This window comes from Pinus tabuliformis, chromosome 4_2 (assembly GCF_031772625.1).
Source record: "Pinus tabuliformis cultivar Carrire ecotype Pingquan chromosome 4_2, CPIR1, whole genome shotgun sequence".
Lineage (NCBI taxonomy): Eukaryota > Viridiplantae > Streptophyta > Pinopsida > Pinales > Pinaceae > Pinus > Pinus tabuliformis.
Window position 1 is genome coordinate 534664199 of NC_142304.1, and position 18451 is coordinate 534682649.

The 18451-nt window shown below is 34.5% G+C and overlaps 1 protein-coding gene across 1 annotated transcript; it reads left to right on the top strand.

The window, feature by feature from the left end:
* Positions 1-1690, top strand: LOC149170404 (disease resistance protein RUN1-like). The gene is made up of 3 exons (XM_089425563.1): positions 1-733; positions 1178-1231; positions 1506-1690. The coding sequence occupies exons 1-3, from the start codon at positions 1-3 to the stop codon at positions 1688-1690; spliced, it is 972 nt and encodes a 323-aa protein (XP_089281689.1).
* The last annotated feature ends 16761 nt before the right edge of the window (positions 1691-18451 follow it).

Genomic DNA, 18451 nt, shown 5'->3' on the forward strand with positions numbered 1-18451 from the left:
ATGAGGAGGCGTCTGAATAAAGCGAAGAACATTCTTATTGTTCTGGACAATGTCGATAATTTTGATCAATTAGATGCTTTAATGGTTACCAAAGTTCTTGGGCCAAGTTGCAGAGTGTTAGTCACGACTCGAGATAAGAGAATACTGGAGCTCGCGCAAATTTCTATGATATATGAAGCTACAGGACTCAACGAAGATCAGGCAATAGAGCTCTTTTGCCGCCATGCGTTTCTCAGTGCCCGGCCTAAGCTTGGTTTTGATGATTTGGTCATAAAATTTGTAGAGATCTTAGACGGATTGCCGCTCTCTTTGGAAACATTTGGGAGTCATCTATATGGCAAAGCTGATAGAAAAGTATGGGAAGCTATATTGGGCAAGATTTCTAGAATTCTGCCTTGGAATATCAAAGAAAGGCTGAAAATCACAGTTGAAGCACTTGATGAAGAAGAGAAATCAATGTTCCTGGACGCTGCTTGCTATTTGGCGGGGGAAGGCAAAGATACAGCTATACGTATATGGGATGCGTCCGGGTGGAGTGGCTGGTTAGGGTTTGAGACTCTCGAACAAAAATGCTTGATTCAGGTGGATGTCAAGAACCGGATAAGAATGCACGATCATCTGCGCGACATTGGGAAGGACATAATCGATCAAGAGTCCAAGCATTTTCCTGGGCGTCGAAGTCGCCTTTGGCGTCCCACTGACATTATCAAAGCACTCACAGAAAATTCAGTATGTGAAATCTTTACAACATTCGCCCCTTTTGATTTTTAAGCTGAATTAACTGGTATTACTCCTTTCTTTTAATCATTGCCCTTTCCCAATCAATAACCCTTTGCCAGGGCAAATCAATCACTCTTTTTTAGGAGCAGTCAAGCTGACTCAATTGGTATTACCGCTTCTTTTAATCAATGCCCTTTGCAATCAATGCCCTTTGCCATGGCAAATTAATCGCTTTTTTAAGGAGCAGTCTAATGATCAGAGTGAAAATTTTAGGGATATCAGGAATTTTCATACTTTAAAATGTGTTTTTATAAATGAATTTTAGTACTCTTAAAACTCCTACACTCGTAAGCACTCAAATTCCTCAGATTACAGTGCTCAAACTTAGCATTCCAAAAAAAATAAAATAAAAAGACGTACAGAATTCTAAACCATGGCTTTACCTATGTGTTTGCAGTGGCATTGAATCAGATTCCTGGGGACGCCATGCCGGAGAACAAAAGCTTGGAAGGTGCGAGAAAAAGCAACTGCCCAGTTCTCGCATAATAGGTTCGACCAGTTTGGCTTCTTTTTTTTCTTCGCAGAGCACCTACAGTGGCCATTGAACCTGTCCAGCTAGATCATGTATGTAATTAACTCGAGCTCAAAAATTCAAATTCAAGTTAATAGTATATTCAAATTCAAGTTAATAGTATCTTGTAATGCAAAAATTCAAATTCAATACTAGGATAAAAAAATAGAGAAATTCATAACATTTTAACAATATATGTGGCTTGAATTTCCAGCGACGGCTTCAGAAGCACAACCAGCACAGTGGGAAGAAGACAGCGACCGCGATATAGACAGCACCGACTTGGAGGATCCTCTGGGACCAAAGGCTTCTTCTTGCGTTCGGCCGGCACTGGGTGCTCACACCTTCATCAACCAGTATCTTTGTCTCTGTCTGGGCATCTGCTTTGAGTCTGCATAGTAGATCTTGCATAGTCTGCATCTGCATAGTAGATCTCGCATAGTCTGCATAGAGATAGGTTCTTCCTTTTCTGTCTCGGCATCTACATATAGCTTTGAGTCTGCATAGTAGATATAGCCACCGAGGTGCTACAAAGTAAACAGATGGCAGTGTCAAAGTAAACAGATGGCAACCATGGCATGCACCAGCTGCCAATGCACAACCTTGTAACAGGGAACACGAAACCTTACCAAACCTTAGCATACCCCTGCAGATAATACGAATCGAATTAATGTTAACATTAAAACCAGACCGCTGACGGTTAGCGATAATGCACCGGGCGTAAAAGCAATTTAAGCTATGCTCGAGCCTCTTCCACCTCGGGAAGAGGCCAAATAAGATGGCAAAGCCTCAGGTGGAAATGAAACTTAGGTTAGCTCGGCACATCCCCGCACACAGCATTTCCAAACCTTATGATAACCACCGAATAACACCGGGCAGCGACTAAGAACTAATGCTATATCCGTCGCGAACGATTACTATAGTCCCTGCCGAATGCCAGATGGCAGGGACTAATAACATTATGAGCACAATAGGTGGTTGTATTTGATTTTTTTGTTCACGTTCATCAATAGTCAGGTAAAATTAGTAATAAAGTTTGCATGAGATATATAAAGTAATAAAACTTTATTGATCCATATACAAAATTCTAATGAAAATGTACTAAAACTCAAATCTAAGGCAAAAAATAAAGACAAAATATTTGGAAATAAAAGTAGGTAAAGAAAAAATAATGAAACTCAAGTGAAATAAAACTAAAAGAGAACATGTACATAAATACTCAATATGTATCCTTTTAACTCATTTTTGATTCCACATAGTGTTTTAGATGCAAACCACTAGTGGTGTGTGAAAACAATTTGTTGTCTTCATCCTTAAGAAGATAAGAATTGTTATTGATAATTGATGTAACATTGAAAGTTCCTAACCTTAATTTATGGAATTTAGAATGATTAAAGTTATCTGCATGAGAAGCATCCCATATAAATTCTGTTATGAAACCAGCTCACAAAAAGATAGAAAAGAAAGATAAATGCCTTAGAATTCAGCCTCTTCGAGGGGACAACCTCCTTTACATTACACGAATAAACAATTCTTGGATGATACAAATGAAAATACCTCCTTTCTATATATAGGGGTCTAAGGGGTCATAATATAATCAGAGCTAACATAACAATAATAATGTAAGGGCACAACATTAACAATAGTGGGCTTCTATGGGGCAAAATAATAACAATATGGGGACTACATGGGCACAAAAATATAATAAGGGGGTTGCACTAATAACAATGAGGGGTTACACTAGTAGCATAGGGACCTAACATTCCCCTCTCCTTCAAAAAGTGTTGTCCTTAATGCTTGAGTAGTTATGGATGCTTCTGTATAAAATTTTCGTCCTCCCATGTGGAATATTCAGCAGGTAAGTTCTTCCACTTGATGAGATACTCTGAAATTGATCGATTTAATAGATATTAGGTTCTTGTTTCCGTGATTGCATCAGGCTCTAATATGATTTTTCCTTCCTCGTCAAGTTTTGACAATATTGTTTGAACTGGGAGCTTGTCACCTATAACCTTCTTTAAGCATGAAACATGGAAAACTGGGGGCACTCGGGAAGATGCAGGAAGCTCCAATTTGTATGCCATAGTACCAATATTTTGCAGCACCTTGTAAGGACCATAATACTTTGGTGATAATTTATTATCCTTCTTAGCTTTCTTGAGAGACATTTTTTTGTATGGTTGTATTCATAAAAATACCCAATTGCCTACATCAAAACTTCTTTCACTGCGATGTTGATCTGCCTGTTGTTTCATTCGATTCTACACCAAAGTGGGGTTATCCTTTAAAAGTTGGAGAACTTGTTGTTGATGCTCGATGTGATATTTCACTGCTTGAACCTTTTTCTTCTTGATATGTCCTTCTATCTTGGGAGTTTGAGGAGTGGTAATTCTTGCCAATACATTACAAGATATGGTCGGATTCATTTCTTGATGCTCGATGTGATCTTTCACTTCTTGAACCCTTTTCTTCTTCATATGTCCTTCTATCTTGAGAGTTTGAGGAGTGGTAATTCTTGCCAATGCTTTACAAGATATGGTCAGATTCATTTCTTCTTTCTCTGGGGTTGGTTCATGGTGAGTATCCTTTTCTTTTGACGTTTGTTGATCATTTTCTTCTTGATATTTCACTGCTTGAACCTTCTTCTTCTTGATATGTCCTTCTATCTTGAGAATATGTTGGGTCTTCAATCCAACATTAGATTCTATGAAATCATGATTAACATTAATTTCTTTCTCATCATGAGTTTCCTCTACTACCTTTTCGCCATTAGGAGGCCTTTCTTGTAGTAGTTTTGTCCCACCTTCCTTCAAACCTTCCATGTCTTTCTTCAAATATTCCATGCCTTTCTTCCAATATGATTTCATACCATCAATATCAGCTTCCATGGCATAGATAAAACTATTTATCTTAGCTTCGATCGCATTCTTCAAATCATCCATCCAATTTTGATTACTCGGTGTTTCTATTTTCTTAATTCGAATCATTCTTTTTCTTGATTTTAGGATCTCGATCTTCAATCTGTTGTATCTCTGAAAGTTTAGATCTCCAAGGTCTGGAATTGAAACCTGTGGTAGCCCTCTGTATCCTCCTTCCAATGCCACAAGTCTGATCGAAATTGGATTCTCCAAGAAAGAGTTATGCCCAATCTCCCAAGATGACTTGATTATATCCTTTTTCAGTAGAGCAAACTTGTACGAAGTTCCACGTGTCACTGTTTCGACCTTAAGACCTGAAAATGATATACATCGAAGTAAAGTCTGCACTCTTTCTATAATTCCTAACGAAATTTCAATCTGATACTTAGAGAGGAAGTTATGATGATTTTTCCAAGGTCACCTGTTTGGGATGTAAGCCGGGAGCCTGCAGAAACCGTAGATTGCGTGGACTGTATCTCCAAAAATATAGAGAAACAAGATCTGAAATTTGGGTCTGAGCTTCAACAAGTTTTTGGATCAAATGGGTTTTAATTTCAAAGTCTGAAACCTTGTAGAAAAACAATTATAGCGAAAATTCCACGATGACCTATTTGAGATGGAATTCTGGATCTTGCAAAAACCCTAACTTCCCCAGATCAGATCTTCGAAAATATAGAGAGACAAGATCTGAAATTCAGAACCGACGTTCAGCAAGATTTAGTCACAAATGGGATTTTTGTTTTAGCTTCTAAAACGTCAGCGAAACCCTAGAATCCAAAGCTCTGATACCAAATGTTATGAAACCATCTCACAAAAAGATAGATAAGATAGATCAAGGACTTAGAAATTAGCCTCTTTGAGGGGGGAACCTCCTTTACATTACACAAATGAACAATTCTTGGATGATACAAATGACAAGACCTCCTTTCTATATATAGGAGTCTAAGGGGTCAAAATATAATCAGAGTCGACATAAAAATAATAATGTAAGGGCACAATAATAACAATAGTGGGCTTCTATGGGGCACAATAATAACAATATGGGGATTACATGGGCACAAAAATATAATAAGGGGTTTGCACTAATAACAATGAGAGGTTACACTAGTAGTATAGGGACCTAACAAATTCCCTTTGACCGACTTTAAATAGAAATGTTTTTGACTTTTTATCAAAGTATTTTTAACAGTTTGCTATTTACGCTTCATATTTTTCAAAGAAAAACTTTTGTACTCTTCTAGAGATAAGAGGGCATGAACTCTTTGATGAATTACTGTTTAATTTAACTCTTCTAGTTGTAAAAATAATCATAAAGAGATGAGCTCAAGCTTAGTAGGCATGATAACTTCCTTTCCATAGACTAACGGAAAAGGAGTTAGACCTATGTTTGTTTTTGTGGTAATATGGTCTATCATAAGGCAAATATTAACAAAGAATGCGACTATTAAGGCTTATCGTTAATTATTTTCTTTAAAATTTTTAAAATTCTTATTTTTGGACTCATCTTGTCCATTCCCTAGAGGGTATTAAGTCGATGAAGTAATTTTTTTCACTCCATAATTGTTATAAAAATTGAGTTAACTTACTAGACATAAATGTTGGTATGTTATTATAAATTAATTCTAGTAAAGTGAATTTAGAAAAGATATTAGATTCCAAGAAAGGGATAACCTACTCATTTTTAGCATGCTTGAGAGGAATAATTTTTTCCCACTTAGTGAAGTAGTTAGTAGTAGTTAAAATAAATACATGGGTAACAGATGAAGGAAGATTCTTAGGTCCGATGAAATCTATTCTCAATTTTGAAAAAAGATAGTATGGTATTATTGGTTGTAAAAGCATGTTAGAAAATTTCTGTCTACTAGTTGATATTTGAAATTCAGATTGCACATACTTGTATGAATCCTAGAAAATAGAAGGCCAATATTAGCCGGTCCTTAGAATTTTGATGTGCAATGGTTTTTGCAAAAAAATTCCGACCGATATGATTATCAGATTCTTCTAATCTATGAATAATTTCCAAAATAATTTGTACTACCACATCATCAACACATCTTAGTAACAATCCATTGATAGATCTATGTAAGAGTGAAGTATTTAAAATCAAAGAGTTAGAAGCTTCAAGGTGAAGATGCTTTCATTTGTGATGTTCAATATTATCAAGGCATATTTCATATTGTAGATAATAAATTATAATGTGATACCAAGGATGACCTTCTAGATCAATATTTTTTTATTTGATAAAAAATAATGAAGACAAAGTAGCATAATTATTTTTAAAATAGAAATTTGGTTTGGGATGTTGATCTAAGTGCAATTCTAAGTCATGTCCCCTGATTATATCGGAAATATAAATCATGAAACTATGTTCTTTTATTTTGGAAAGCTAATGTGCAAGTTTTCCAAATAAATGCATTTGCGAAATTAAAAATTTGACTACTAGTAAAGGGGTGTTTACTTCAATGTGCTTAACCAAAATGAAATGTCAAAAATTTTCAATAGGTTTGAAAAGAGTGAATATATGTTTTACAATAAAAGAATATTTTAATTCATCATCAGATAAGCTCTGGCTCATGTAATATATTGGAGGTTCATTGCTAAGACCATCTTTCCGAAGAAAAAATGCAGAACTAGCTTCTTAAGTGGCATTATTATATATAATGAAATCTTTGGTAAAATATTTTTCTAAGATAGGTCTAGAACATAATGAATTTTTTATATCTATAAAATCCTTTTCAATAGTATCATTCTAGGAAAACACTTGTTTTTTTTTTAATAAATTATGAATATGTTTAACCATTGTAGTAAATTAAGATATGAATCTCCTCATGAAATTGTTATTACCCATAAATGAGTAGATATCCTTCTTTGAAGTTAAAAGTTGGGAGATTCTGGATGGAAATAACTCTTTCTCGATCAATGATGATATCAAAATAAAATATAATATGGCCAAGAAATTTTCCTCCAATAACATCGAAAATATATTTCAAAGGATTCAATGACATACCAAATTTTCTACAATGAAGGAAAACCTATCTAAGTTAACTAGAATGACCTTCTCATATTCTAAAGTATATAGTTAAATAATAATTAGTTTACTTGTAAGATCATCAAAATCTATTTGCATAGCTCTCTAAAATGTGGCACTTGCATTGATTAGGCCAAAAGGAATTAGTTCATAGGCAAAGGTACCCCAAAGAGTGGTTAACATTGTTTTACATTTTTCATTTTCTTTAACACTTATCTATTTGTATCCTAAAAAATCATCAAGAAGTGAATTCATCTAAGATCCTTTCTCCTGCTACAATAAATTTTTTTGTATCCTAGAGGAATCCTATAACTCGCTTGACACGTAACTACTAGTAAATCTCTGGGGGTCTAGGACCTGTCATCCTCTCCATAAACCAGGTCACAACCAAGGGGATTTGAACCTTTGATCTCTCAATTTTCATATATTTCACATTAGTTCGATCACCAATTGAGTTGTTCTCTCGAGACTCTCCTACTACAAAATTAATTCCATGTTAGGAGGTGGAAAAATATCTTTTGCACTCAACTTATTCAAGGCATGAAAATCGACACATAATGTCTCTATTCTTTTTTGGTACTAAAATGAGGTTTTCTACCCATTATTAATATTTGATAGATAAGGGCATATGAGCAACTAACAATTTATCAAGTTCCTTCCTTATTGTTTCCTTGAGCACATGATTAAATGGTCTTTGGCTTTGCCTTACTAGCCTCATATCCTCTTTGATAGGCATTGTGTGTTGAATAATACTTTAGTAAAAACCATGAAAATCTGATTAGGATGATGAAAATACATCTCAAAATTCATGAAACAAGTGCATAAACTTTTTTTTTCTTGTTTTTATCATTAGGTTCCAATCTTCAAAATATTTGGAACTTCCCTAGTCCCAATGTTCAAAGGAATACCCATTTTCCTCTTGAAATCATCCTTAATAATTCTTCTTTGATTGCTTTCATCACTTTATGAGAATGAGTTTTCCAAAGGAGTTAGTCCTTTAGGGAAACTATTGTCTTCCAAAGAAATAAATTCTATTTTTTTCAGGTGCTTATTCTATAAGAAATCACAAATGCTTTCATCATCTAAAAAAACTTGCTAGGATTAAATTTTGTTAGGGAAGTAAGATGATACAAATACTTAAAATTTATATTAGGTAATTTAGGGAGTGATTTCCTTATAGGAATAGCTACAAAAATAACAAATAACAAATCTATATGCCAATGAATTCAACTCCCTGTGAATGTGAGTAATGTTAAAAGATAAGAGATTTGATATCAGTTCCAAATTTGATTGTGTGTACTTTTTAAAAAGCTTATTTGATTTGGTGTAAATTATTTTTACCAAATTGATAATAAACTAAGAATCCTCGAATGCAAAAAGCTAATAACAACCTAGAATAAAGGAATTTTATATTCTAGGCATAAGGGCCTCAAACTCTGTCACAATATTAGTAGAATCAAACTCAATCCTATAAGAATAATTATATATTTTTAATCCAACCCCATTACCATACCAAACCCATTTCCTTCATTAGAACATGCACCATCATATGACATATAACATCATTAGGATCAAAAGATGGTGTCATGGGATTATCATCTTCTTCAAAAAATATGGAGTATACATTGTTGAAATGTGGCAATAAGAAAATTTAATTTGTCCTTGAATTAAATTGTGAATTAAAATCGAATTTAGTCTTAACAACTACTTGGAAATAATTAATTAATTCATTTTGAATTAATTAGTTGGAGAAATTCAAGTTAGAAGTATTTCTGAAGTCATGCAAGAGTTATCCCTAAAATTAAGAAGATAAGGTTGAGCTATATTTGAGTTGTAATTAGTTAACTCAGTTTACTGAGTTAAGTCCAGTTAAATTAGTTCCAAAATGTTTGAGGAACTAATAAAGAGTTAACAGTTAGTTGATGCATGCATGCACTCAACTAGTGTACTCCAGTTAACTGAAGATTCCCTCATCAGAAACTCATGCATGTCTATTCTGAGAAAGACCCAGTTGAGATTGAAGACAAGGACAATGTACTATCAGTTGCATGTTTTTTCTTATAAAGAAAACTCATGCATGCAGTAAAGGGATCATTCCTTGAGGATTGCGCAGTTTTGATAGTGTGTGAGATCGGGTGATCATCCACTTGGTGAATGAGTTTTCCACTTGGTTGAAGGAGAATCATCCCAGAGGAACAACGCAAGGAAATAGGAGCTTGGAGGGCAGAGAGGAAGGCTGGAAAGAAGCCTAGATTGCCTGTGAGCATCTGTGAGGGTTGTACTGAGAGCTGGTTAGCTGTGACGGCTAAGGCTTCATATAATTCCTATGTATTTCCACCTTGTATGATAATATAGATAATGGGGTTTTTAGCTGAGGCTTTCCCCAAAGTATTTTCGTGTGTATTGTGCGATTGATTCTTCTTCTTCTTCTTATATTGTTCAACTCGATCTTTAAGCTTTCGCAAATTGATAGTAGAAGTAGGTTATAGTATTCTGCTTTGATTTATATTTCATTATCGGGTTAACCTATATATAGATTTTCTACATGGTATTAGAGCGAGATTTGTAGAAATTATCTACATGGTATCGAAGCTGTGAACAATATACTGAGAAGAGAATTCGAAGTTTGAAGTTTGGGGTTGCAGGTGCAAATTGAATTCATATCATACTTCAAGATTGGCCAATGGCATTCTATGGCTTGAGACTTGAGTATGCCTTGGAAGGTTGCTCGAATTACATAGCATGGAAAGATAGAATGAAGGCTGTGTTAGAAGAAAATGGCTTGAAGGAATTCATTAATCAAGAAATCCCAAAGCCAACTTCAACTAATGCACAAGAGTTGGTTGAGTGGAAGAAGTGTGTGGCGAAGGCGAGACAGATCATCCTTGAGGGAGTTTGAGACCATATTGTCTCGAGTCTCCATGGGAAGGATACTCCATTTTCAATGTGGAAGACATTGAAGGACCTTTACCAGAATAGTAGCGACCAAAGGAAATTGGTGCTCAAGGATAAGCTTCGAAGAATCAAGATGGAGAAGGGTGATACTATTTCCACATATCTGAAAAAGCTCACCACTTGCAGAGATGAGCTTAGTAGTGTGGGAATAACTATTGCTGATGATGATATCGTGAGCCTCGCTCTCCTTGGCCTTCCAAAGAGTTGGAATAGCTACTAGGACTTTGTGAATGGAAGGGAGAAACTGCCGGATTGGGAACGACTGTGGGTAGATCTTATGCAGGAGGAGATCAGGAGGAGCACACGAGATGGTTCTTCATCCAAGGATGATGATGAAAAAAATCTGGCCTTAGCAAGTAAGGCAAGGAAAGGGAAAAGAAAGGCTTCCCATTCCAAATCGAATTCTTCTCATGGAGGGAAGAAGGGTGACATGTCTAAAGTAAGATGCTTTAATTGTAATGAGATGGGATATTATGCAACTAAATGCCCATCGAAGAAGTCCAAGAAGGGATCCTTGGAAGGATCGGAAGGTGAGGCATTAGCCTCTCAGTTCGAAATGGACTTTACCCTCATCGCATGCATGGTGTCATCGATGATGGGTTGTGTCTAGTATCTTGACAGTGGAGCCTCATTCCACATGACTGGTGATAAAAATTTATTCAGTGCCTTGGAGGAGAAAGACCTCAAGATGCGCATAGAGATGGGTGACGATGGAAGGTATATTGTTTCAGGAATGGGCACGGTTGCTTTTTAGAGGGAGAATGGAGCTCCTATCACCTTGACAGATGTGAAGTATGTGCCTGGACCGAAGAAGAACTTGGTATCGGTCATGATGTTGGAGGACAAAGGTCACAATGTTGTCTTTAGTAAAGGAAAGGCGTTCCTAAGACACATAGCCACGGGTCATACCAAGAGGATAGGGATTTGGGTGAAGAATCTCTATAAACTAGAGGTAGATGATTGTGCAACATTGGGTACGAAAGCAGAATTGGTGCAAAGCCAAGACATTGGTGAGTTTTGGCACATGTGGTTGGGCCATTTGCATCATGGGGCTTTGAAGATAATGCAACAGATATCTATAGGATTACCCAAAGGTAAACTTAAGCAAGTTGACACATGCAAAGGTTTTACCTTGGGAAAGTACACCAAGTCTTCCTTTCATGAGTGAGACAGTCGAGCAAAGGCTATCTTACAGCGAGTTCATACTGATGTGTGTGGACCATTCTCGATAGCATCCACAGTGAAGCAAAGGTATTTTGTGATTTTCATTGATGACTATTCTGTAAATGCTGGATTTATTTCATGCAGAAGAAGGACCAAACCTTCACAAAGTTTTGTGAGTTCAAAGCTTTGATCGAGAAAGAGTCAGGGAAAAAGATCAAGGCCTTGAGAAGCGAAAACGGTGGAGAATATGTCTCTCAAGAGTTTAAGGACTTCTGTGTAGTGATAGGCATTAAACGAGAGTTGACAACAACTCATAACCCACAACAAAATGGTGTGGCCAAGAGGAAAAACAGAACTATTGTAGGGGAAGCACGGGCAATGCTGCATGATCAAGGCCTATCGCTTCATTTGTGGGCTGAGGCATGCAACACAACGTTCTATTTGCAGAATAGAAGCCCGCACCACATACTTGGGATGAAGACACCAGAGGAAGCTTTCTCCGGTAAGATACCAGATGTGGGTCACTTCAGGATCTTTGGCTCATCAATATATTGCCATATGAAAAGGGATGGATGGAAGAAGCTTGAGCTAACAACATAGTTGGGGATACTTGTGGGGTACATTGATACACCTCATAACTATCGGGTGTACTTGCCTACTAGTCGGAGGACAGTGGTTCGCAGAGATCTCAAGTTTGATAAGCAGAAGGCCATGTGATTTCCCCTTCAGAGGGATCTCCAACTACAGGCGAGGAACTATTGGTTCCTAAGGAGGAGGAGCCTCAAACTGATGCGGAGTAGTCACAGGCAGAGGTTCCAGGAGTGGAGACATCCACTCAAGCAGAGTCTTCTAGAGATGGACGGAAGCACACAAGAGAAGCTGACAAATTGTTGTAGGATGTAAGAGAGAATGTGGGAGCACCATGTTCTCAGTGCAGACAGAGGAAGTCACCTGAGATGTACATTGGATACATGGCCCTTGCTGGGGAATGTGTTGAGACTGAGCCATCTTCCTTTGAGGAAGTAGTGCAATAGCCGATTTGGGTTGATGTTATGGCGGAGGAGTATGACTCCATAGTTCGTAACAATGTTTGGGACGTGGTTCCGAGACCGGAGAACACATTAGTTGTGAGTTCCCGTTGGCTTTACAAGGTAAAGAAAGCTGCTGATGGTAGTGTGGAGAAGCATAAGGTAGTATTTGTTTCCCATGGCTTTTCACAGGTCGAGAGGATCATGTTGCTGCAATATATTTCGATAGAGGAGAAAGATGTTGACATTTTGACAAAGGTATTGTCAAAGTGTAAATTCGAGTTCCATAGAGATAGGATCGGGGTGGTAGATAATCCCTTTCTTGTTGAGAGGGAGTGTTGAAATGTGGCAACAATAATATTCCAATTTAATTTGTCCTTGAATTAAATTGTGAATTGAAATCGAATTTAGTCTTAACAACTACTTGGAAATAATTAATTAATTCATTTTGAATTAATTAGTTAGAGAAATTCAAGTTAGAAGTCTTTTTGAAGTCATGCAAGAGTTATCCCTAAAAGTAAGGAGATAAGATTGAGTTATATTTGAGTTGTAATTAGTTAACTCAGTTTACTGAGTTAAGTTCAGTTAAATTAGTTCCAAAATATTTGAGGAGCTAATAGAGAGTTAATAGTCAGTTGATGCATGCATGCACTCAACTAGTGTACTCTAGTTAACTGAAGATTCCCTCATCAGAAACTCATGCATGTTTATTTTGAGAAAGACCCATTTGAGATTGAAGACAAGGACAATGTACTATCAGTTGCATGTGTTTTCTTATAAAGAAAACTCATGCATGTAGTCAAGGGATCATTCCTTGAGGATTGCGCAGTTCTAACAATGTGTGAGATCAGGTGATCATCCACTTGGTGAATGAGTTTTCCACTTGGTTGAAGGAGAATCATCCTAGAGGAATAGTGCAAGGAAATAGGAGCTTGGAGGGCAGAGAGGAAGGCTGGAGAGAAGCCTAGATTTCCTATGAGCATATGTGAGGATTGTACTAAGAGCTAGCTCGCTGTGAGAGCTAAAGCTTTGTATTATTCCTATGTATTTCCACCTTGTATGATAATATAGATAGTGGGGTTTTTATTTGAGGCTTTCCCCAAAGTATTTTCATGTTTATTGTGTGATTGATTCTTCTTCTTCTGCTTATATTGTTCAACTCAATATTTAAGCTTCCACAAATTGATAGTAGAAGTAGGTTATAGTATTCTGCTTTGATTTATATTGAATTATTGGGTTAACCTACATACAGATTTTCTACTACATTGGTATCTTATTTTACATAAATTACATGCACTTGAGGCACACTTTCAATATATGATGAGATTCATCCTTCATACAACACAATAATATTTCTTCCATCTATTAGGAGAGACATGTGGGTTCTAGCCATAGACATGTAACCACTAGTAAAAGCTTTCAAATCTCTTCCTAAAATGATAAAATAATTTCTCAATGGCATATCTATGACTTGAATATTTGTAGGTGGTTATAATCTCAAGGTGTGCACGTAATACTGAGGTTACATCCTTAATTCCACCAAAAGCAGATGTTTGTTGATTTTTATTTGCTAACACACTTTTACAGTTTTCATTGGTGCAAGAAATACCTAGTTCTTCCATAATAATATATGAAATTACATTAGGCCTAGAGCCACCATCAATGAGACAAAATGCGTAATTTTATTCATGATTTTCTTAGAAACATAGAAATGAGGATTTTAAACTGGATTTCTTGAATTATATACACCTAATTTATTTACATACATATCTTTTTTCATCTATATATTCATTCAAACTAAAAATAGTGGATGTTTCACCTTCCATAAACTTCTTAAGATGATTTTGTTGTTTCGGAATAATATCCATACCATAATGAATCATCAACTTTATTAGTTGTCATTTGTTTCAATATATTATGTTTTGATAGAGATGAATAATAGGAGGTTTGGTTTACCTCAAGTTGTTGAGTACCCATAAAAATTTGACTACTTGTATTTGAAGCATTTTGAGAATCATCATGTCAAGAAGATGAATATTGAGAAAAATTGGTTTTTTGAGGACCATCTTTGCCTTACTATAATACGACTTGTTTCATGTATCAATTAACATTATATCATATTTAGGAGCACAATATAAAGTGGGAATCATGGAGTCATAATTATTTCCAAAAATACATTCTATAGTATTCTTTCTCACTTATGTTTTCATGAGGGTTACCCTCACAAAAATTGCACTATTCTCTAGAAAGTATGGTTATGGGGAGAAAATTTTGATTATGATTTCTTGTGAATCTCGCATGGAAATTTTTGAGGAGGTTGAAACAACACTCTTCCTTTAAAAAACTATAATCTTATTATTCATGTCTTGTACAAGTTGTAAAAATGTAAATGTGCCAGTCTGCTTATTCAAATTTTCTATGGGAAGGCCAGTTCTTGTCAACTTTTCTTCATATTCCAAACATGTCTACATAGATGGATCTAAAATATTATCATTTTTCTCTTCCAATAGATGTTTATAGGAAGAATTTAATGCCTTATAATAATGCATTATTAAAGCTTGGATTTGAGGTCCCATAACCTTAGAAATTTGATTGTACAATTTGGTGAAAAGTATATTAAATGATTTTATTGTTTCACCCTTGATATAAGCAAGATAATTATATTCTATTAACAAATTAGTTGGACTTTGTGGTTTTCCATAATTGGATTTAAACTAATAACATAGTTCTTCCAAAGTTGGAAAAAACTTAGGAGGTAGTTCAAAAAAGCTAGCTACAACTTTTCCTTCCAATGAATTAACAAACACTCTCATGCATGTAACATTTTCATTTGGACCGATGTTATGATATGTGTTTGAAAAAGAAACTAAATGCTCATTGACATAAATAGTTCTATTGCAAAATAATTTGAGCATATGATCTTTAAACTTGGAAAGGGAATTAGTAGATGGAGCTAAATTTAAAGGAGAAGGTACATGCTTCCAATTAATGAGGAATATGAAGGTTGAGAAGTAGAGGCTATGCTTGAACTAGTAGAAGAAGTCACGATGACTTTTTAAAGAGAAAGAGTTTTTGATATACTTGTGACTTCGATTTCTAAATAATAATAGAATCAGTTAAGTATTTGAAAACTTAAAAAAAAAAGAAAAAAGAAAAAAAACTTATTTTAATTTCAACAAAATGATCAAACTGAAGAGAATTATCTCTTATCTCTTATTATATTGTGCAAACATAAGCCACCCTACTCATGATGATTGCAAGCTTTCCTTTCAAGGGCTTCTCTTCTCTCTTGGATCTCAATATCTTTAGCAATAATGTTGCAATATTGTTTGAGCTATTCATGAGACACAACAATTTCAAGAATAAAATAAAATAATATAATCCCAAAGTAATACTTCTTTTAACAGGTAAACAAAACCTAATGTTAAATTACTACGGGTTAGGAAGATTCAGTAAAAAAAAAAAAAAAAGAGTAATGAAAAGGAAAAAACCCAAAAAAAAAAACAGAAAATATGATTACCCAGCAGAGTCACCAAAATAATATTGATGGAGAAATTTTCATTTTTCTCACAAGAACATTTTGAATCTCACCAGGCTAAATAAGACAATCAAGAATGTTACCCTGGATTTATAGCCCTGATATTTTTACAACTAGATCTCAAAAACTAAATTTCAAAACCCGAAATCTCATTTCGAATTTATATAACTTTTATAACTTTTAAATTACATCATCCACTAAAGAATAAATGAATAAAACACTGTTATATAAATTCACAAATAATGTTTTCTTAAAATATGTTGAAATACAATAAATTAAACATCAATAGAAATTCTCATTAGAAATGCTTCATTAGATCAAGAAGATTAAAAAACAATCAATAACATGTTTTTATTAAATACCAATATAAACTACAACATAAATTTTCTTGGCAACTCACTAGAGGATCAAGACCAAAGAAAATCCTTAGAAGCCAAAGATGTAAATAAAGTCATATAGATGCAACTAAGTGTTGAAAGAGAGACGTAGAAAACAAAAAATATGTTCTAAATGACTTCAAGATATCTGAAACATCATCAAACTCTATACAAGGTACACTAATCAATATTGAACTAATTAAGAACTTCTAAAATGTAAAAAAAATTCAAAGAAAATAAGTAACCTTGAAGAATAATATAGAAAAATGTCACTCAATTTTTCTTTACAAGCTTTCAAGATATCCCTTCTATCAATAGGACACCTTAGATCTATAAAAAGTTAGAAAGGAAATGAATAATAATGAAAACCCACTTTCTAACTTGTGCATACCTTCACAAAAAATTTCCTCCTTTGATTCATGACTTCCCTCCTTTTTATCTTTGAAGAAAATAGTTGAGTAGTTAAACTACCTTTAATAATTATTCAATATAATGTTTTATGCAAGACTGAAAATGTTTTAAGGGAAATGACCACGAATGTACTAAATGATAATTGACTAAAATTAAGTGGGGTCCTACTATACTCTCTGACAATTTCATTAATTATATATATCTCAACCTTGTAACCCCTACAATACAAAATTATGCCTCAAATGTCCATCAAGTAAGCAACATTAAAATTAAATTAACTCAAGATGCATATCTTTGAAAGAGATCTCCCTCTTGCCTTCATCCCTTGTTTCAACTAGAGTTCCTTTTTATTGTGCAAATGTTGAATAAAATGATTTATAATTTCAATCCTCAATGGTATTTTTACTTTTTTCCTCTAGGAATACAAGTGGAGGTTGTTTATCAACTTTAAATAGAGATATGGAAAATGAAGTAGTAGAAGGAATAATATGATCAGAAATAGGTGCAACAAGAGAATTTGTAGGATTGTTGGGTCAATGGAATACCAAAAGGAGGTTTCACAAGGTTTTTATCCCACCCATCCTACATGGGCTATGGAGGAGGCTGAAGAATATCCAGGATACTAGGATGTGGTTGTAAATGGTCATGTAATTGGGCGAAGGGAAGAGATAAGACAAGTTGGAATCTAAGATCAATACATCCAATTTGTATACTTTGGTTGAATTCTTCAGAGTTGGCATCAAGTGGATGGAGAATATCTTTTTTCCGTTTCTATTGTCTTGCCAAGTTATGTTTTACCATTTTGCCTTTACTAAAAAATCTCATACATAACATCCACCAACTCAATCATTATGTTGGAATGGAATAATAATAAATACAATAAAACAATGTTCACTAAACTTTGTTAAATGTATTAAACAAGGATTATATCATAATAAATAATACAAAACATTAATGGAATATGAAAAAGGAAAATTGTATGGATAAAATGAACAACTCAAATAAATTTGTTTGCATCCAATTTTGTTGTTGTTATCACTAGATATATCATCAAACATCATAACACCAAATTCCAATTGTTCATTTATTATTGTTTTCATAACAAAAATAGATTACATTAATATCTTATATATCCTTCAATAAACAATGTGAACAATATTCAACAATGGTTAGGATAAGGGATATCAAATTTACGAAAATGGAAAGTGAAAGAATGAGCTATACATATGACTCTTTTGTAACATGAATTATTATTTGGTATAATCTTCAAGTAAGAAATAAGATTTAATATAATCTTATTTCTCTATAGGAAATGGTATATGTAAAGTTAATGTATGACAGGGTATGTAAGTTCCATATTAAGGGTTCAATCCCTCATTCTATCTTTCAAAAACATTCTGAGGCTGCTACAAGTTTGAATATCCTTCCATTTTCTTTTTAAATTTAATTTATAACTTCCATAACATTCCTTTCATAGACAAATAACATGTGCGTATAGAAATGAAGATTGTAAATGTATATGATGATCTAGGCTTAACATGCTTCTTTTAATTATTTCATTTCATACATCACTTATACCAATTACCTTACAACACTCATAAACATGAGTATTGTATGTAATAAAATAACCTAGATATAATACACTATACCATTCTCTTTTAATACTCAGGTAAAAATCAATTTAACCAGAATTCATATTAATATCAGTCAACCACTTCATCATCACTTCCCTTTTATTCGC